We start from the raw sequence: 21,273 nt of genomic DNA on the forward strand, positions 1-21,273 counted from the left end.
AGCAGCTGCAGGGGAAGTCCACAGTGCTGCCAGGGACCAGGGCCGCCTCCCAGCCTGGGGACTTGGAGTTCAATCTGGGTTTTGTGCCTGAGAAGGGCCTGCGGTGAGGTGGGAGGGGAGCAGGACCTGTCTGGGAGGCTGCAGCTGAGGTCAGGCACAGAATGGTGGCCAGGGAGAGGGTACAGGGTGGGCCGAGCAGTGGTCCAGATCAGGTTTTGGGAGGTGTGGGAGGAGAGCCCACCTCTTGGCCTGTGCAGCTTGCACCACTCCTGCTGAGCCAGAGGGAGAGGGTTCGTGCTGGTGCTGGGCACACCTCTTCCCCTGGGAGGACCAGAGCGGCCACTAGGGTGCTGGTCTAGCCCTTGGCTGGGCAGGGTGGGCCGCCCAAGAAGATCGGAGGTGGGGCAGTGTGGCAAGGATGCAGCCACCAGACCCCATGATGAGGGTGAGGAGGTGGGGGAGGGAGAAGGGCAGCTGGGGCAGGGTCCTGCTAAGGCTGTTTCCAAGGGAAGCTGGGAATGGGTGGAGGGAGCCTCATGATGCTTCTGGACACACCAGTGTTTTAGAAGACCCCTGAGATCTGCTCACTCGAGGGCCCCCTGAGGGCCCTCCGCCAAGCCCACCCCCCTGAAGGAATCTTGATTCCCAGGCCAGCTTTTAACTGCATACCTGCCCCTCTTTTCAGGGTCCTGGAGGAACAGAGGCCTGAGCGCAGGTGGGACTGGAGGTCTGGGGACGGCTTTGGGAGGGCACGCTGCTTCCTGAGGTGCGCAGGGGAGGGTCTAGGGGGTGGGACAAGGGCCCAGGTGCAGGCAAGAGGGGAGGTGAGAGAGCTGGTCCTTGAGATGCTGAGGCAGCCAGGCTAGTGCTGCTGTCCTTCTGTCACGGGAAGCATGGTGGTGGGAGCCATGCTGGTGGGTTGTGCCAGGGTCACCTGCATGGAAAGGTGAGGCAGTGCCATCGGCTCCCGCCAGGCGAGCAGGGGCAGTGGAGTTGTGAGGATGGCAGGGGGAAGCACCTCAGGCCTAGGGGGCAGGACATGGAGCCTCCCACTACAGGTGGCTGCTTGCTCACCCTTGAGGGCCAGTGGGTCCCAAGGAAGCTCTCGGAGTGCAGGGTGGGCTCTGCCCATCACCCTAGGCCAAAGAGATCCCAGGAACAAGGGGGGCTTGCAGGCTGTGCCCCTCTTGCCTCTGCATGCAGAAGTCAGGGAAAGAGACCACAGTACACACCTGCAGAATTGGTCAGAAGGGACACAGGGTTGGGGGCTTGGAGCCCAAGACGGGTCCCAGTCAGGTGTTGCATTTTTCCTAAATCCAGCAAGTGTGAAGTACACGTTAATAAAAAGGCTCTTGGGAACGTGGAAATGTCCCACTGCTCCCTGGGAGTGCAGGGCCCTCTTCTGTCCATCTCCATCTGCCTTCAAGAAACTTGAGCTTAGTGGGGAAATAGCGTGGACCAGCCAGGGAGGGAGGCAGCCAGTGATTCAGGCGCTGGACTTAGGGACTGTGCCCAGGAAGGCTGTGTGGGAGGAGTGGGCCCTGGATGGTGGACATAGGCCCAGGACGGCTGGTGAGGCCACTGTGGCAGCAGTGTGGAGGAGTGGGTGGCAGGAGGTGGCAGCAGAGATGTGTGGGGTCGTGCAGGGTATTGAGGCCAGCCTGGGGCCCTTGCTGTGGACTCCTATAGCAGTCTGCATGTTGCCTTGACCCTCAACCCAAGTGCATTTAATTCTCTGCAAAAAGTACGTATTTATGTGAAGCTTCTCTGCTCAGTGAGCCGCAGGAGGGCAGGGATGCGCCAGCCCACCCAGTGCTGGGGATCCCAGGGCCCAGCAGACATTGGCACACAGCAGGCACACAGTCAGTGTGATGCAGTGAGTCCAGGGCATCATCGGGCTGGGAAGGCCAGGGGACAGGCTCATGTGCATGGGCGTGGTTGGGGAGCTGGGAACTCAGGTGGCCACTGTGTGCTGGGTTAGTAATGCTGTTAGCGATGGCGCTGGTGCCCAGGCCCAAGTCAGAGAAGTCGAAGACCCTGAGCCAGGAGAGGGACGTGGAGGTAGGAATTTGGTATGGAGGAAGAGGAGGAGCTCCCGGTGACACCGGCCCATTGCCGTCTCTGGGAGAGCACAGAAAGGAGCAGTCTGTGAGGGAAGGTGCTGAGCTCCGCAGGGAGGGCTGGGCTAGATAGCTCTGCTGGGCAGAACGTGGGGCCTGACCACAGAGGCTGGCAGAGCCACCCAGGCCCCCATATGGGGGCGCAGAGCCAGGATCTTCCCCCTGGACCGGCCAGGGCTCCAGCCTTAGGCTCCCTGCCCTCCCCTGCTCTCTGTCCCTGTCGCACTGGCCTTCTCTGCATTCCTCAAACTCTGGGTGACTGAACGGTTGACCCTGTTCCCAGAACCCTTTGCCCACTGGGGAGCCCTGGTTATTCTGCAGGGCTCAGCTAAGGCCTCACTTCCTCTGAGAGGCCTCACCTGGCCCTGAGTGTGGCCTTAGCCGTGGCCATGGGGGCTGTGGTTACGTATGCCCGGTGACTTCTGGGGAAGGGGAGAGGTGGGCACCTGCTCTTGGCACCTGTCCTACTGCTCCCTGGGAGTGCAGGCCCCTCTTCCGACCATCTGCTGATGTCTTCAGGAAGGTGCCCACATGGCAGATGCTTGGGACACATCTGTGAAGGACCCAGATAGTCAGGGGTTCTCCCATGGGAGGATGATGGAGATGAAGGAGAGGGTGAGATCACCTGGAAAGATCCAATAGGAAGAAGTGAGACTGGGCACTTAGCCTGAGACCAGGTGGCCATGGCTGTCCTGAAGCCTAATGGCCAGCACTGGAGGTGGGGGCCTCAGACAGTGTTCCCAGGGTGCTGGGCTTGTGAAGCAGAAGTGCCCTGGCCTGGGGAAAAGAGGAGGGTGGGTTAGGACAGCAGAGAAGGGGAAGGACAACCAAGTGTGGCTGCAGAGGAGCAGGAGGGAGGCCAGGGCCAAAGGCTGGCTGCATCCAGGAGGCAACAGGCGGCCTCCTGCAGTGGCCTCTGGGAAACAGCTCTGTTGTCCAGTGGTTGGGGTGGTCCAAGGCCGGTGGGGCAGTCATACAGTGGGCTATCAAGAGGCTTGTGTTCTTTCTTTCTGGAAAGGTGCAAACGATCCCTGGTTCAAAGGGGAACAGCTGCAAGGATGGTGGGTGAAGTGCAGCCTGTTTTAGTGAAAAACAGACCCACATTCTAGATGCTTCTGCCTCTGTTTGCCCATCTATTGGGTGAAACTGAGAATGTGCTCATTTCTGGGTGGTGGGGCTGTGAGAGTTCTGGGAAATCCTACTGGTTTTTCCTGTTTCCACAGATGGTCATGAAAATGTTAAACATTATGAACAAAAGAGAAAAGGCATTTGGGTATTAACTTCACTTTTTGTTTCTTATTTGATTTTCAGATCTTTCCACAATGTTCATGTTACTCTTGTACTAAGGGGAAAAAAGGAAACTAAAAATATTTTCCTCTAAAGTGTACCTGGGAGTTGTGCACCTCTGGGGGAAGGAGGGGGCTTGTCCCTTCAGGCAGATGGAGGGACATGGAGGCAGTGCTTAGGGACCTCAGGTAAAGGAAGGGGCAGTGACTTCTCAGCGGGTAGTTTGGCCCAGAGACCCTTGGAAGGAGCAGGCTAGGGGAGCCGGGGACTTCTTGGGCTGGAGAGCTGGGGGGACAGGGTTTGAGAGTCCATCTGGTTGGCCTGCAAGAGAGGCAGTAGGTACCTCCAGGGCCTTTGAACCGGGGAGAGGGGAGGGCTAGCAGTTTCCTGATGGGCATCTGCAGCCTCCCTGGCCTGGAAGCGAACTTTGGGGCCCAACTGCTGCTCCTGGGACCCTGGCAGACATGGCTTGGGTACAGGACTCCGTCTCCAAGTTGAGGTGCTCTTTTCTCCACCTGTGGCTGGATTGGGCGTGGTGGCAGTGGCAGTTCCATTTTCTTGATGCTGTGGTTCTGCTGAGCATTTCCCTGAGCCCCAGAGGGGCAGCGCCCTGGCAGTCCAGCTTGAGCCAGTGTCTTCCCTGCCCCAGAGTGCCTGGGACAAGAATCAGCCCTGTGTGACCATGGCATGGGCTCCACCCCCTCGGAGCCCTGGTCACTTCCTCTGCACATGGGGATGACAATCCGGAAGCATGTCATGAAGCAGACTCTGCAGTGCCCCACGTGCCACCAGAGCTGCCCAAGCACTTCCCTCCTGTGGGCAGCCACCACACCCACTTCTGGTCTCGGCGCTCTCCCTCTGCAGCCCCCTCTCTAGCCAGACCTTTGCCGACTCAGGAGGGCCTCTGTGTGGACAAACCCCTTACTCTTATTTGCTTGAGACTAGAATGGAGCTTTTCAAAAGGGACACCTGAAAAGCAGGCACAGCAGGGACTGCGCCTCTCCAGGTGCCTGGAGAGCAGCCCCAGCGGGACTGCAGGCTGGGGGTCCAGGTGGACCGGCGGCGCAGACCTCTGCCTATGGACATTCTGGCGACTTTGCTGTCCTGGCTATGGGATCCACCAACCCTTCCAGCGCAAGTTGCTAGCCTCTGCCAGGGGGCCTGTGGTGGTCAGGGCATGTCTGAGTTCTGGATTTAGCTGTTGGACTTGCTGCTGTGTGACCTTGACCCATTATAACCCCCCACCCCGGTGTCCTCACTTGTGCATGGGGTAAGTAAACATGGCCTCCTGGTTGGCTGTACAAGCCACTGAGTACCAGGGCCCTACTGGCACAATCTCATTTAAATTCCGCAGGCCCAGGAGGTGGGCGGGTGGTGGAGGCACAGAGGGGTCAGGACCCGAGCCACCAAATGAGCACAGCCCTGTAACAGCCCCACTCCATCCTGTGTGCAGTCCCTGAGTGCGAGCCAAGGGTGAAGGAGGAGGCGGATGCTGTCCTTCTCTTGAGAGGGTCAGGGGGACACAAAAGTGTGCAAGAACTGTGACACTATAGGGTAGGGTGAGAGGCCTCCCTGCAGCAGGAACAGAGCCCCCAGCCACGAGGACCCTGTGGGGCTCTGAAGTGTCACAACATCTGGAGCCAAGAGTGCCTGCCCCCTTGCTGGCTGTGGACCCCAGGCCCAGCTCTTTCAGGAGTGCTTCATATCCCACTCGATGCCAGTTTCTGGCCAGCATGTCCTCATTGGCCACAGGTGTCCTGACCCCTGGGGTGTCTGCAGATCCTGGGAGTTGGTGTTCTATGTGTCCCACCTGCACACAGGCCAGGAGCCAAGTGCCTGAAAGCCTGTCTCACCTCATCCTCTTCCACAGAAGAGGAAACTGAGGCTCAGGTTGGTTAGGAGACACTGGATCTCTTCCCCTCTGAAACCTGTGCCTCTCTGGCCTCTCCCTGGGCTCAGGCTGAGGCTGTCTTGTGCTGCACCCATTCCTGTGGCTGGGAGCCCTCCTCCTGCTGAGATCCTGGCCCTGGCTGGGGCACCCAGCCCAGCTTCTTTCCAGATGGCAAGTGCCATCTTGCACAAAGAGTGAAGAGGCAGGACGGTGACAGTGGCACAGTTCTGACGGCACGCATCTCGGTGTGCTGCCTACGGGGCATGCTCCCTTGCCCCCTCATGGAGTCCCCACAACAAGCCGGAGAGTGGCATCATGCCTTGTTTAGGGATGACAAAGGTAGAGTTTCGGGATCTTGGTGGCTGTCCATCCTGGTTTGTCTGACACCAGGCAGGTCCTAAGGGCCACCATGACATGGCACTTCTGGCTGAGCAGGAGGAAGACTTCTCAGCAGTAGTGGGAACTGATTATGGCCAAGTGGGCTCCTGGTCTCCCTAGGCCCAGGCAGCCCATCTCAGTGGACAGGCATTGGGTCCCAAACCAGGGCACTCCCTTAATTTGTTTTACACATATGGGAAGGTTCTACTGGGTCTCACTCCTGGGCTATACCAGGTCTGTCCACTTGTCCCTTACCTGCACCGTGGCCAGCTCAGTCTCAGCCACTGTCAGCTGTCACTGGTTCGCTAGCTGCAGCATTCTCGCTGTTCCCCTGACTGCCCACCATCCCTAGGGTCTGCCTGAGCGGCTGCAGGTGATTCCCTTCAGATCCCTCAAGGAGCCCCCTCCAAATACAGAGACTCTGCTATAAGATTTGGCCCCCAGGGCTCCTTCTACTCCCTCCTCTCCCTGTGCCTGTGTCACCCTGCTCTCTGTGGTCCTCCAAGAGGTCAAACTTGTTGCTGTTCCAGGGCCTTTGCACCTGCTGGTCCTTCACCTAAGACCACCTGAGCCCCAGGCTGAGATATTATCATCTAGCAGCTTGTTGACTCTGGGTGCCACATTACCCCTCTCCCCCCTGTGCTGCAGGAGCTCTTCTGGAGAGCCACCATGCAGGACAAAACCCCACGTCCCCCGCTCTGAGCCTCCCCAGCACGGGCAGCACCCTTGATGGAGACAGGGCAGACCAATGACCTTGGCTTTGGGTGGGCTGAACTGGCAGTGCTTCAGCAACCTAGAGGTGGCTCCTGCCACAGCAGGAAGAGTCTAGGCCCCAGTCCTGGCACCCATGTTTCTCCGGGGAAAGTCTGGCCTCCTTGTCTCCCCCTGGACCATTTTTGGTTTGGGCCAGAGCTCATCCCAACCCACAGGAGCAGGCTCCTTCAACAGAAGTTTGCGCAGCACCTACTATGTGCACAACTTGTGCTCTGCAGGTGCTGGACCAGAGCTGGGAACTGAGGGGATCTGCTGGTGGGATGAAGGAGCGATGCACCCAGTGCATCAGCAGTGAGGACATTTGTGAAAAAACAGGATGAGCGTGACAGAGGGGTGTGGCTTGGAGACAAGTGAACAGATCCAGTGGGCTCCAGAGTTAACCATGGAAAGAACTGAGAGGAAATTCCCAGCAGAGGAAGAGCAAGTGCCGAGGCCTTGATGCGGGAACAGCCTTGATGCAGCGGGGAATGCTAGAGGCCACGGCTGGAGGTCGGAGGTCGCGGAGTGAGGCCGGAGAGGCAGGGCTGCTGGAGCGTCTCAGAGGGGCCTGGGAGAGCCCTTGGTGCGCATCAGTGGGAGGGGCCACGGTCCAACCTAAACACTTCCAAATGCCAGAGAACGGCAAGAAGGAAGAGGGTTGGAGCAAGACCTCGGCTAGTGAGGGCCCCTGCGGGGGTCGGGCAAGGCGGAGAGCAGCCCTGAAAGTAGGCGGGTGGTGACCCCAAAGGAGAGCAGACCGATGGATTTGCGATGAGCTGGATTTGGGTGTGTGGCCTGAACAGCTTGCTGGGCTGTGGGAGAGGTGGAGGCTCTGGGGTTTGGCCTCAGACAGGTGAGCTCTGAGAGGCCAGTGGCTCAAGAGCAGAGGTCAGGTGGGCCTGGGACCCCCGTGATGGCGTCTGGAGAGACACTCTGGCTGGACAGCGCTGTCAGAGGATTGAGGGGCCCAGGGGAGCCGGCAGGGAGGGAAAACACAGTCGTGCCTGAGCCCTGGGTATTCCCAGCTCTGAAGGAAGAGGAGGGCCCTGCAAAGGAGCCTGGGCCCATGGAGCAGCAGAGAGGAACTCACTAGCTCTCTCCTGCCCAGCGGTTTGGGTTTTTTGCTTTCTTTTTTGTTTCAAACTAAGTGTGTGGAGGGAGCACAGTGGGAGTTTGTAACTTACTGCGCCCTTCCCTCTGGGCACAGGATCCCTCCTAAGAGAACCCACTAGAAGGGGGAGAGGTGGAGCTAATCAGGCACCCTACTCTTAGGGACGGTCACATGCCTAGACCTGGCCATTCATAGGGCTCTCATCTCCCTGCCCACTGTGATTGGCTCAGGGATGGGCATGTGACCCTGATGGTGCCGATGATTATTATGCCTGGTACTTCCTGTTGAAGCTGTTGGGAAGCTGCCCCTTCTGCCAGGGCTGGTGAGCTGGGGCGCTGTTTTCCTGGACATGGCCGTGGCTGGGCCAGGTACATGATCCATGGGGTGCAGTGCAAAATGAAATTTCAGGGCCCCTTGCTAAAAAGTAAGGAAGAATGACACTTCCATAGTCTCTCTCTCAGCTTGTCCTGGTGTTTTAAATTTTCTATTTATGTCATTCTAAGTAAGGAAAAATTAAAAAGTTGAGTTACTAGCATGAAGCCGGTTGCAGCGGTGCACGCCTATAGGGAGGCTGAGGCAGGAGGTTGGCAAATTCAAAGTCAGCCTCAGCAGTTTAGCAAGGCCCTAAACAACAAGTGTGGGCAGTGGTTAAGTACCTCTGGATTCAATCCCCAGTACCTAAATAAATAAGTAAATAAAAGAAATTACTAGCATGAATTTTGCCACTCATTTTTATATAGTGCAATTTAGTTAAAATAAATATGAATATCAATTAAATTCATGTGCAGGTAAAAGGAGTCATTAGTTTGGGGCTGTTCCCAGGAAAGGTGTCACTGTGTGTAACAGATTGTAACTTTAAAAAGCATGTTGTTTTTTTATGAGTATAAGAGTGCTTGGGAATTCCTTAAATTTCATGTATTAAACTATTTTTTTATAAAATAAATAAACATTTAATATATAAATATCCATCCATATATGGTTGGATGGATATTTTTGTAATATATGTATGTACACATATATATATATATATACACATATATGAATTCATCTGCAGAATCATCAAAATGAAGGGCTGAGGTTGTGGCTCAGAGGCAGAGCGCTCGCCTAACATGCATGAGGCACTGGGTTTGATCCTCAGCACCACATAAGCATAAAATATATTGTGTTCACCTAAAAGTAAAAAATAAATATTTACTATTTACTATTTCGTGGCTTGTCTTGGAGGGTCCCTTGAGCTGACCAGAAGCCAGGCTCAGGCAGGTAGCCACAGCAGGAGGAGAGGACTCTCCCAGCACAAGGGACACTTCTCCCCTCTGAAGAAGGTGGCCACCAGGAAGCATGTACCCTTCCAGCGCCTTTCACCCTGCTGTGCCAGCCAGAGGACATGCCCTGTCCCTGGGCCTGACACCTGCTGCTCGGGCCCTCCACCTCCAGGCTGGAGTCTTGAGCTCCAGCACTGCCCCCTTCTCTCAGGCCTCCCTTCTAGCTTGCAGAGGAATAGCCCCCAAGGATGTCAGTACTTGGACAGGGGAGGGGAGAAGCTCTCCCCACACCTAGGTACCGTCTCTGGTGGCTTGCCAGGTCAGCTGTGATGTGGTCAACCCAGGGCGGTGACAGCTGCTACCATACCCTGAAAGCTGCTGGGAACATTTGCTTGAGCCCAAGCCCTCTCTGTGCTTATGCCCAGGCCCTGGCCAACGCTGGGAGGGCAGGTAAGTGGGCCAGGATGCCAGGGGCAAGCATTTGCCTCAAGGAGGTGGAGGTGACAAGAGACAGGACTACAGGAGTTGAAACTCAAAGCCCCTGGATCATGTTCCTGATATCCCAGACTTAAAACAAAAATTCAAAGATATGGTTGTGTATTTCAACACAGCAACTGCAGAGCATTAAACCCCAAGATGGGGACATCCGGATTTGGGATTTGGTGTGACTGCACTGGTCCTGGAAGGTCTTGTGCATGCCACAGAAAACCTAGGAAGAGGCCAGGGAGAACCGGGAGGTGCCAGGAGACAGCACACCAGCCCTGCCACAGCATGTGCTGTGCCCAAACCAACACACCAGGGATCTCCCAGCTTCTAGCTAACGACCAGACCCCTCGGGCGGAAGCCACAGAGTGTCTGAGGCCTGACCATAGGGTCTTGCAGAGTACAGAGCCAGGCCTGGGTTCCAGACCCAGGTTCGTCCCTTGACTTAAAGTACCTCGGTGCCATCCAGACACTGGACTGTACTTCACTCAGAGGTCTGGGTGCCCCTCCCCACGTGGCTCCCACTGGCCTCAGGCCATGGGCTTTATCTTAGGCCTAGATTTTTTCTCCAACAAAGGAAAGCTTTATTTCCCAGTCTTTCCAGTTTCACTTCCCAGGCTGGTTGATGTGGGTGTCAAAGGAGGGGTGTGTGTATAGGGGCTGGGGGTACCTGGGGGCTGGAGAGTGAATGGAGAGCAAGAAGGACCTGGGGGTCTTTAAGAAGCATCAGGAGATTGGGGCTGGGAGCGCCTGGGGGTGGGAAAGGGCTTAGGCCACTCCCTGGAATGGACCAATAGTCCATTCATCCACCTGTTCACTCATTGGGCCACTGAAGGACATTGTTTAGCAAGTACTGAGTAAGGCCCTGAAGACACCCAGACACCTTGCTGGGGACTAGCCTTTTTATTAATTTATTTTCAACTTTTTGGTACTAGGGATTGAACCCAGGGGCACTCTACCACTGAGCTACACCCTCAGCCCTTTTTATTTATTTATTTTTTATATTGAGACAGCATCTCATTAAGTTGTCAGGGCTATTCTCAAATTTGTGATCCTTCTGCCTCAGTTTCCTGAGTCACTGGGATTACGGGTGTGCACCACCACACCCAGATTATTTTGGTGGGGGGCTACCAGGGATTGAACTTGGGCACTCGACCACTGAGCCCCATCCCGAGCCCTATTTTGTATTTTATTTAGAGACAGGGTCTCACCGAGTTGCTTAGCGCCTCGCTTTTGCTGAGGCTGGCTTTGAACTTGTGATCTTCCTGCCTCATCCTCCTGAGCCACTGGGATTACAGGCATGCACCACCGTGCCCAGGTTGTTATTTGTTGAGAGCCACAGCCAGGTCAAGATGGTGCCTGGCATTTTGCCAGAAGGGGTGGCTCCTGCCTCAGGTGCCCACTACTTTTGAGTTCTCGCGGAGTTTGGGGAGTAAAGTAGTTCCTGTTTTGAACCTACAAGTGGCTTGTGACCTCCCGGTTATTTTGTGCCCAGCCAGACTGCGGCAGTTATTATTATTATTTTTTAAGTAAATAACTGAGGATTGAACCCAGGGGCACTATACCACTGAGGTACATTTCCAGCCTCTTTTTAATTTTTTTTTTTTTTAGTTAGGTTTCACCAGGTTACCCAGGTTGGCCTTGAACTTGTGACCCTCCTTACAGCTCTTATTATTGGGGGCACTTAACTGTGTGCCATCTGCCCTTGGAAGCTCACTGCACAGGCAAGAGCTCTCGGGCCTGTCCTTATTTTGCAGAGCTTATTGGCAGGAGCTGGTTGCCATGGCGCACACCTATAATCCCAGCTAGCCTGGAGGCTGAGGCTGGAGGATGGCAAGTTCAAGGCCAGCCTGGGCAACTTAATGAGACCCCACTTCAAAATCAAAATGAAAATGACAAAGGAGGTGGAGCAGCTCAGTGGTAGAGCACCCTCGGCTCAATCCTTAGTACTGGGGGAAGAAGGAGCTGCAGTCAGTCACCTAGAACGTGGCAGAGCCGGGTCCATGCTCGGTGGGTGTGGCTGGGAGGCTGAGTCTGGACCACCAGCTGGGGCTTTGGACAGGCACTGGGGTGGGGGGGGCCTGGAAAGCCTCTGGTGCTTGTGCCTGCTGTCCCCAACCATTCACCTGCTGTTGAGCCACTTGGAGAAAGGCACACCTTCTCCGCCTTGCTCTGCCTCAGACACTTTCCTTCTCCCTCTTTGCTGAGGGTCCCTTGGAGAGGCTGTCCATGGGGCTCAGCCCACTGGGACTAGCAACATCGCTCCGGTTGGCTGATCTGCAGCCTCAGCCTGCCAGGCACAACCAGGAAAACTGGTCGGGGCAGCTGCCTTGTCCCCACCCTGCCCCTCGGCACCTCCCTCCCCCAACCTGGGAAAGGAAGGAAGAGCCGGAGCCGCCTCCAGCTGCCGCCTCTTGAGAGCGTGTTGGGCGTCAGGCTGCTCAGGCAGGCCCCTTCCCAGGCCACCACAGAGTCACCCAGCGCTCTCCCAGGAGACAGAGTCTCAGAAACCTCAATCCCACAGCCCCTCGCTGTGGTCCTGGGGGGAAGCTGGGACCCAAATCCCTGTCTGTCCAGGGCCCCAGATAATTGCTCACCCTCTGTGCTTAGGAAACACCTCCCACAGTGACAGGGCTGGACCCATCCCTGCCTTCCTCTCTGTCCTGTCTCTGCCCCCCTCTTCCTTCTGCCAGGAAGGTGCTTTGGTTGCTGTTTGTTCTACTGGTGTGATAGACGTCTCGGGTGCTCATCGACATGCACTTCAGCCTTCCTCCCAGTCCCCTTGCAGCTAGGCAGGGGCCAATGAGCTGCGAGTGTAAGTGAGGAGAATCAGTTTCAGACCGAGGCCATGAAGAGCCCTTGCAGGACCTAGCTCTCACTCTCTGCCACGTAGGTGGTGTTGAGATAGGAGCAGCCAGAATTGCTGAGTCACTGCATGGAAGGCCAGAGCATGGACTTTGCATAGTCAAGAAATGAATCTTAGAGGGGGTAGCTCCAGGGTAGAGCACTTGCCTAACACACGCAAGGGCCTAGGTTCAATCCCCAGCACTGTACAAAGAAAAAGAAAATAATTCATTGTTGAATTAAGTCTCTGAGAATGAGGATTAATTTGTTACTGCAGCATGGCCTGTTCCATACTGACTCATTTAGGTCTCAGCTAAAATGCCAGCTACTATAATCACCAAATCCAAAGTTATCCCACCCCCTCCCCTGGCCCTGATTTTATTTTTCTGTATCACTTTTCTAATTGTTCCTTGGTTCACTTTTTTTTTTTTTTTTTAATACTGGGGATCAAATTCAGGGCTGCAAACATGCTAGGCAAGTGATCTATCATTGAACTACATCCTCAACCTCTTTTAAAATATACTTTTAAAAAAATTTTGTTGTTGTTGTTTAAATTTTGAAACAGGGTCCCACTAAGTTGCCCCAGCTGGCCTTGAACTTGTGATCCTCCTCCCTCAACCTCCTAAGTCCCTGAGATCACAGACATGGGCCACCATGCCCAGCTGGTTTACTTGGTTACTGTCTGCCTCCCTCACTAGAGTGTAAACTCCATGAGGTCAGAGCCCTTTGTGTGTCTGCGTCCTTCATGTCCAGCACAATGCTGGACATGTTTAAGCATGCAAGACATATTTGAATGAATGAGTGTTTATTGAATGCATGAGTGGGAGGCAGATGTCCGTGCTTGTAGGTAGCTGTAGAATTTGGTATTCAATCGGCACTTAATCTACTTGGACGCAAAGGCTCAGGTCATTAGAAGGCTGGAAGCCATGGTTGCATTTCTGACTTCCAAAGCATCCAAGTTGATTCAGGGCCTTACCTCTCCTCTCATGCAGCTTTACAGAGGAGAGAATGTGGGCCTGCTCAGGGGGTGACTCATCTCAGGTCACTAGGTGAGTCTTCGGCTGAGCCGGGACCTGCCTTCGGTCTCTGGCTGCCTGGTTCATGGCTCTTCTATGGAGTTTCACGTCTTTCTTTTTAGCTTCTGCCCAGGCTGCTGAAAAGATCTCCCTGGCACATTTGCCTCTTCTGCACCACCTCGCCAGGTAATCTAGCAGCTCTAAGCAAATGGTCCTGCGATGATTGATGGGTAGGACTGTGGAGCTGGGACGTTGGTCAGCCGTAAGGATGAGCAGGCTCCCTCCAGAAGGCCCTGCCACAGCCCTTGGAGAAGGGCTGGTGCTTCGTCTGGTTGCTTTGGGTGGGGATGGGTTTTAATATGCTGGGGATCAAACAGGCCTCACACATGCTGGGCGAGCCCCTGGCCACCAGCTACACCCCAGCCCAGGCCTGTGTTTTTGTCTGCCATTTCTTTTAACAAGAACAGGGTGCAGGGCTGGGGTGTAGTTCAATGTGGGAGCATTTGCCTGGCACGCGCAAGGCCCAGCCCCCAGAACAAACCACAGTGCCCAGAGAGCCGGTGCAGGATGCTCATCTCGAATCACCGCCGAGGAATGCCATTCCCACACTGTGAGTCTTTTTCATCTGAACATGTAAATAGATGGTGTTACCTGACCCCAGAGGTCCCCAGGTCCCAGCCAAAGGTGGCCATGTTGGCTTGTATGGCCCTTTCCCCTCCACCCTGCTGGCTGGCGCCTGGCTTCCCCTCAAAGCCTATCCCAGGTCCATCTGAAAGTCCCCAGAGGAGCCACCTATGAGGTACCAGCCACATTCTTCCACTCTGACCTCCATGGATGTCCCCTGCTCTAAGTCCCCTGAGGGTGGCTCCTGCTGAGATCCCTGTGGTGAGCCTGCTGGAAAACTTAGTCCCCTGCCCTGGGTGGCAAACCCTGGAGGCAGCAGGTGTCCAGGCGTGGAGCAAGGAGAAGCTTCCTTCCAGAGCTGCGGGCACTGTTCAGGGCCTGAGGCAGCCCTCTGTCTCCCCAAGTCCTTGGCTTGTAGCTTTTGGAGGACATCCCTGCTCTGTCACCTGGTACCATTCTTTTCTGAGAGCACCGTTGCCTGCCCATGAAGCTTCCAGTAGGGTGAGCCAACTGCCCCTCAGCCTGGTCATAGGTTTGGGATGGAACCTAGGTTTGGGACAGTCTTTTTTCTCAGATTTTCTGAGTTAGCAATTGGGGAAGAAAACAGTCTCTCTTGGGCAGTAAAGTTGTGAGGTAGGAGGCCAGAGCTGCTTCCTGCGGCTCTATAGAGAAGCTGGTCTGCAGGAAGAGTGGGGAGCTCAAGTTCAGAGAAGAAAATCACAGGAGACAGAGAGAGCATTCTGCAGAAGATTTGTGCCTGGATCCAGCTGTGCCTGAAGCCAGGTGCACACCTGCCCATTGTACAGTTTAGTGCATGAGCCAAGAAACTCCCCCCTTTTACCTAAGCTCATGCCAGTCACGCTGCTGTCCCCTTCCACACGGGAGTCTTGATGGACACAGAAATGGGCATGGGGCAGCATACAGACACCACTGCCCTGTGTCTCTATCCCTTGTCCCTGAAATTTGGAGCCTGAAACATTAAGGGGTGCTGCACTGCTCTGAACCTGCTAGTTCAGGCATGACCAGATCCCAGAATCTAGCCTAGGCTCAGCTGGCAATTCTCAAAATGACCATTTAAATAACATCAGGGCCATTTGCCAGCTTGTACCATAAGGTTTCAGATTCTTCCCCACTAGACTGTGAGCCCCACCAGGTAGAGGCTGGGCTCTTAGTGGTGTGATCTTGGGCAAAGTCTCTTATTTCTAAAATACGGATGCTAACTACCTCCAAGGGTCACGGGGTAAATTAAATGAACTAATGCATGCAGAGGCACTTGCTGCTCTTAGTCACTGTTCATGGTGGACAGTTAGTGTATTGCATGGGCTGGGCACCAAGCCGACACTCTGTAAATGTGTCCAAGACACAGCTCCTGGTGTGTCTGCACTGTGCTAGAGGGACACAAGCACACACACACACACACACACACACACACACACACCCAAGGCTCAGGTCTCAGTGCCAGTGGCCATTCTGGGATCCTAGGGCATCCCCAGCCCCTGGCTTCTCCTGAGGCAGCCTGCAGTATTTCAAGGCACTGGGCTGTCATCCCAGCAGCTCCGCTTTGCTGGGAGTGCAGTTTAGAGCCTGACTGAGCCCTGAACCATGAATCAAGGGCAGCAGGCCCTGTGGTGTCCTAGGAGCTGGAAAGTGTGTAGGGGGAGCTGGTCAACCTGAGAGAATAAGGGGCTTCTTGGCTTCCTACGCCGCTGTTCTCTGGAAGCTTCCCCTCCACATTCCCGGGAGCCTCCAGCCTCTTCCAATCCCTCAGCTCCCCAGCAGCACTCAAAGTCCTGCCTGTGGGCTCTCATGGGGTCCAGCTGGTCTCTTTGCTGGAGGGAGAAGGGCTTGTCTGTGGACCTGGTTGGATTTCTGGGTTTTCTGTCTGCCTGAGCCCAGCACTTTCAGAGGATGCCTCGGCCTGACAGCACCATCCACGCTCAGCCCCTCCCAGAGCCAGTGTTTCTGTGTGCTATGCTTGGGAGCTTTAGTCTCTCTGGATGTTCAAGGCCAGCATGTTGCATGCTGTGCCGGTGGCCCTAGGGGTCTCGAGTGGGGTGAGGAGAATGCTTGGAGCATGGTGTGTTGGAGACAGTGCGTTTGGCCAGCTCCAGCTGTGGGTGCGGAGCCCAGCATACTATCAGGGCTGTGCAGAGCGCTGCTTGTGTGGAATGTCTTAGTGAGCTGAGCTGGTAGGTTGCCAAGGGGCTTGTTTTGGGTCACGCATTATGTTCAGGGCATTAACCCTTTGGGTGACTACCCAAGGTCCCTGGGCTCTAGGAAGATAAAAGGGGAGAACACCTCTCTTGGGGGGCTCCCAGCACTCCACACCCAGCTTCAGGTTTCCCTAGATCCAATGTGCCCAGCGTGTCTGAGCTGAAGCTCAAAAAACCTGGTGGGGAGGTGGTTGGCAGGAGCACCCTAATCTGGTGTTCTGCGGATTTTAAGGCTCCTGTGTCGCATCCCACCACTGACACTTCTTTGCCATAGGGATCCCAGGGCCGGTGCGGAGTTCCCAAGCCGCAAGGCTTTCTGTGCCCAGCACCGCGCTCTCAACAAAGGCGACCGACCACGTGCCCTTCTCAACGCGGACCTGGAGTGGGAACAGCAGCGGCTTCCGGCCCCGGCTTTCGCCCGGGCTGGGTGAAGAAGCTGTGCGGCGCCCGGGTGCAGCGCGGAGCAACCCCCAGCAGCCCCGCCGCCCCCGGCTGTGCCTCGCCCACTCCCTTCCGCAACCGCTGCAGCCCCCTCGAAGCGGCGCTAGGGGGAGCTCTGGCAACTGGCTTGGTGGATTGAATCAAAACCGTGCATCCAACAGCTATTTCCTTGGACTTGCAGGGGGAAAATGGGGAGGGGTGAAGACGCACTGTTCCCCCTCCTCAGCAGCTTCAGACTCCTCCCGTGGGAGGCCGAGGAAACAGCCCTGGGGTGTGTGTGTGTGTATGTGTGTGTGTGTGTGTGAAGGTGCCTTTCCTCCTCCCAGTAACTGACGCCTCCAGAGCCTCCCTCTTTCCCCCCACCCGTGTCACGGACCTTCACTGCCCCCTGCGTTCTAGAGAGTGTCCCCGAGAACTTCGCCTCGATCGACACCGGGATCCAGAGCCGAGCCTTCCCCCGAGACTGGCTTGTGTTCGCCTCTCGGAGTCTGGGCTGGGCTGTCTTGGCAGCAGCCCCTCCTCTCGCTGCGGGAGGCGTGAAGGCTGGGTGGGGGGCGCGAGCCGTCCTGCCGGTGGCTGGGAGGCTTGTGCAGGAAAGGGGAGCGCGGGGGCGAGCCAGCGAGGGCTTTGGGGAGACAGAGACACCGACAGAGGCACTATCAAACAGCAAGCAGGCTGCTGCTTTGCTTATTACCACCCCCCCCCCGTCCTGTTCTTTCTTGCCTATCCCCTCTTTGCAAAGCTGGAACCACCCCGCGAGCCCCCAGGCCCGAGCCGCGGTTCCAGATGTGAATTTGGTTCCAGTGGGGAGAACGCGAGCTTCCTCCGGGCCTTGGCACATTCTCCCACTCTGAGGTCATTCCGTAGGTGGTCAGAGGGGAGCGCGCGCCTGGAGCCTTCCTGCCTCCATCCACTGGGGAGGGAAGAGAGGCGGGAGGAAAGGAGAGGAGAAGGAGAGGGGAGGGGCGCGAGGAGGGAGGGAGACGCCGCCAGCACACCACCAAGTGGCACCGAGCAGTGATAACAAACTCAACTTAAAAAAAAAAAAAGGAAAAAAGAAAAGGAAAAAAACTTCCCAAGTTGCAGCCGAGACATGCGGACGTGCGGGCGGAGGCGCGGGGTGGGGATTGTGGGTGGCCCAGAAGCCCCTCGGCGTCCCTCCACTGCGGAAAGCTCAGACTTAAGGCCGACTAGGCCCTTCACCCGTGGCTGCGCAGGGAACCGGCTGGAGGCTGGCTAGGTTTCCTGCAGGAGACCTCGGGGCGGCCGGTTCCCATGGGGGACAGGACCCGCAGGCGAGGGGGTGGGCAGGAGGCGCGCGGCACCGGCTTCATCCCCCCAATAACACCACTCCTCTCCCCCTTCCCGCTCCCACCCCCAGCCCTGCGGATGTGGGCAGATCCCGCCCGCCCAGGCCCTGGAGAGCTGGGGTTTGCCTGTGTGTGTGTGTGTGTGTGTGTGTGTGTTTCCCACCTCCCTCTATCCTCCCTGCTGACCCCAGGCCCATACGAAAACAAGGCACCACCATACTCTACAGTCGACTTTTTATTAAGATTATAAATTTAAACAAATAATCTGAACAGTTTTATCCGGTGATATACAATTCAGTATGCACAAAAATACAGAAGGACGAGGGAGAAGGGCCGAGAAAGGGAGGGTTGACGACTTATTTTGGGAGTCCGCATGATGCTGATGGCAGAGAACCAGAGGGGCTGCAGAAGAACCCCACCTTTTTACAACAAAAGGATTTTAAATTAAACAAAATCTATCGAGCTGAAGACACAAGACAGGGTTCTCACAGGCTCGAACAATGCTGGTTTCATGAAATGCAACCTAAGACTGAACCAGGACAGTGCAACTTAGCAGCACACACACAAACACCACAGCTGACCAGGAACTTAGTGAAAAGTCTCCAACGCAGTCGGCGGTCCCGGCCCCTCCCTCCCCTGGGGCCGCCCGGGATCCAGGTGAAGAAATCGACTTCCTTTTTTGTTTAGTGAGGACCGCAATGCTGGGCATGATGGGAAATGTAGTCCGCCGTGCTCGCCCCCCACCCCTTCCCCAAACAGTGTCCAAGAGTGTTGGGGTGTCCGGCGCCACCCCCGAGTCCAGGAGACGGGTGGAGGAGGGGAGAAGAACAGAGCCAGAGGGGCGGGGAGAGGAGGGGCTCAAGACACCCGCCCCGGGAAGAAAAGAAAAAAAAAAGTTGAAGTGTTTTCATTTCTGCCTTCTCATTTTGAGAACTTTGGAGGCCGCCCCCAGAGAGGAAATGTGACCCAAACGTCCCTTTTGGAGATTGAGTTTGCCTTTGTTTTTTGCTCAGGATTTCACAAGACCCATTCCTCACGCCACGGAGGAACTCAGGAGAGCGGAACGTCGGGCTTCCCGGGTCTGACAACTGATTGGAATCAGCGTCCCCGGCTCCGCACCTTCCTGCGCTGCGCCCCCGGCGCGCCCCTGCGGCCCGGGCGCCCTGCCTCGCCCCCGGCTGCCCGGCACCTCCTCCGGGCAGCAGCCCTCCCTCACGTGGCAGGCTCCTTGCTAAACACCACTGCAATCACTACAATAAAAAGAAGGGGGAAAAAGAGTAGGAGAAACACAAAGCATACTTAAATAGGCGCTTTTCTCTTTGCAAAAATAAAGTCCAAGAATTTAGATTTCTTTTTTTTTATTTTACAATTTATAAAACATCAGCTGCCTCCCCCTGGTCGCCCCCAGCTCAGCCCCGAGTGGCCAGGCGCCCGCTCGCTCCCTCCTCTCGCCCCTTGGCCGAGTCTTTGTCTGGCCCCAGCCCCGCGGGGCCCCCGGGTCCCCGTGCCCTCCGGGGTCCCTAGAAGGCGACAATGGCTCGAGTCCAGGCGCCGAGACTAGCGAGCGCCTGCTTGGCGCACAGCTGCCCGTTGAGCGGCGGCGGCTGCTCGGAGGAGTCCGGCTGTCGGCTCACCAGCCCGGAGAAGCCCGAGCCAAAGATGGAGATCAAGTTTGAGATGTTGGACGCGTCCGGGGACGAGTCCGGACAGAAGTCCTCGAAGCGGGCGCGCTTGCAGGGGGCGAACGCAGCGCCCCCGGGGGGCTCGGCCCCCAGGTCGCCCGCGTCCTCCTCGTCGTCGTCCTCTTCCTCCTGGCCAGGGTAATACTTGCGCTTGCAGCCCGCGGCGGACGCCAGGCCCGGTCCCGGAGCGCCCTGGCCACAGCAGGGGCAGTGGGCGGAGGCGCAGCAGTCCTGGTGCAAGTAGCCGTTTTCCACCGTGGTCACCACGTGAGTGTCCAGGTCCAGCACGGTGGTCTGGCTGCTGCAGTGCACGCCGAAGTCCGAGGGGGCCGGGTACGCGCCCCGGTAGAAGCCAGGGGAAGAGGCGGGGGCCGGAGAGGCTGGTGGGGAGGCGGCGGCGGCGGCCGGAGGGGCCGCCCCCGGGGGCGCGGAGGACGCAGAGCAGGCGGCTGAGGCGCGAGGGTCCCGCGGGCAGAGCGCGGCGGGCGCAGGCGGCGGTAGCGGCAGCGGCGCAGTACCCGGCTGCAGCGGCTCCAAGGGCTGCCCGCGGTGGGGCGCGCCGTGCGGCGGCTGGAGCGCGGCGCACCCGGGCAGCTCCGAGAGCGCCCCCGCGCCGCCCGCGGGCGCCCCGGCCGCCGCCGCCGCCGCCGCGCAGCCCCTGGGCGCTGGGTGCTGGTGCTGGTGCAGCTGCTGCTGGAGGTGCAGCTGGTGGAGCTGGTGGAGCTGGTGCAGCTGGTGCCGGGCGACCGGCTCACGCGCCTCCGCGTCCCCGCCGCCGCCAAGTTGGAGCGAGCCGAAGTCGGCCGCGCTGGCCGGCATGCCCGGCGCTGCGTACGCGAGGTGCTGGTGCTGGTGGTGGGGCGGCTGTTGCTGTTGCTGCTGCTGCTGCTGCTGCTGCTGGCGCCGGTAAAGCTCGGCGTAGCGCTCGCTCAGGTAGAGCTGGCGCGCGTTGCGGAGCACGTAGGACACCAGGAGGTTCTTGTGCAGCTTGATGCCGCCGCGCTGGGTCCGGGAGCTGTGGATCTTGCGCAGGGAGATGCTGATCAGGCTCTGGGCGTCCAGGGCGCACTCCATGCTCCCGCGGAGACGGCGGCAGCAAAGCAGCCGCCGCCGCTGCTGCTAATGCTGCTGCTGTTTCTGTCTCAAGAAGGTCGCCCGGGCTCGCCCGGCAGGGGAACGGAGCCCAGGTCAGCGGGTCGGCTGCGCTCCGAAAGGAGCCACCACCATGCGCTGCGCGCCACCCGCAGGCTCGCGCTCCCCAGACGGCGCCAAAGCAATGAGCTTCTGCCGGCCCCGGCCCCAGCTATTTAGCTGAGCACCCGAGCCCCGCCTCACACCTGATGAGCCAATAGAAGTGCTCAGAGCCTCCCGAGTGACAGGCGCTGCCCGCCCCGGGGCCACTCGGCTGGCCAATCAGACCAAGGCGGTTCCTTTGTGCTATTCAAATACCGAACGGACCCCGGGCCTCCAACGCCGCCGCTGCCTCGAATGTTCTCCTGGGGCCGCCGCACTGCGCGGGACTCGGAGCCTCCGGGGTTGCGGTCTGCAACATGCGTCGCTTCGCAGCGGCCACGCAGGAGCCCGCAGCTTCCTTACCTAGCTTTCTGGTGCTGGGGGTCGTTCATCTGAGTGCAGCGACCATGGCTCCTCCTCCTTCCGCACGGTTGGGCCTCACCTGCGGCAGGTGCGCGCGGCTACCCAACTGACTGGCACTGGGAGCCTTCTCTTTTTCACCTGCGGGCCCCCGGGTGACCAGGGGAAGCCAAGGTCTCTGCAAGAGGCTTGTGAGGCCGCTGCTTGATACTGGGGGCCTCTCGAGGGAGAGAGGTTTGGAGGTTTCTTTCACCGCAGAGAATGA

General features: G+C 57.3%; 1 protein-coding gene across 1 annotated transcript; it reads right to left on the minus strand.

The window, feature by feature from the left end:
* Positions 1-19,117: 19,117 nt before the first annotated feature.
* Ier5l (immediate early response 5 like) lies at positions 19,118-20,676 on the minus strand. Its single transcript, XM_026386504.2, has one exon. The coding sequence runs from the start codon at positions 20,487-20,489 to the stop codon at positions 19,254-19,256; it is 1,236 nt and encodes a 411-aa protein (XP_026242289.2). The 5' UTR covers positions 20,490-20,676; the 3' UTR covers positions 19,118-19,253.
* Between the last annotated feature and the right edge of the window lie 597 nt (positions 20,677-21,273).

This window comes from Urocitellus parryii, chromosome 4 (genome assembly GCF_045843805.1).
Source record: "Urocitellus parryii isolate mUroPar1 chromosome 4, mUroPar1.hap1, whole genome shotgun sequence".
In the NCBI taxonomy this organism is placed as follows: domain Eukaryota; kingdom Metazoa; phylum Chordata; class Mammalia; order Rodentia; family Sciuridae; genus Urocitellus; species Urocitellus parryii.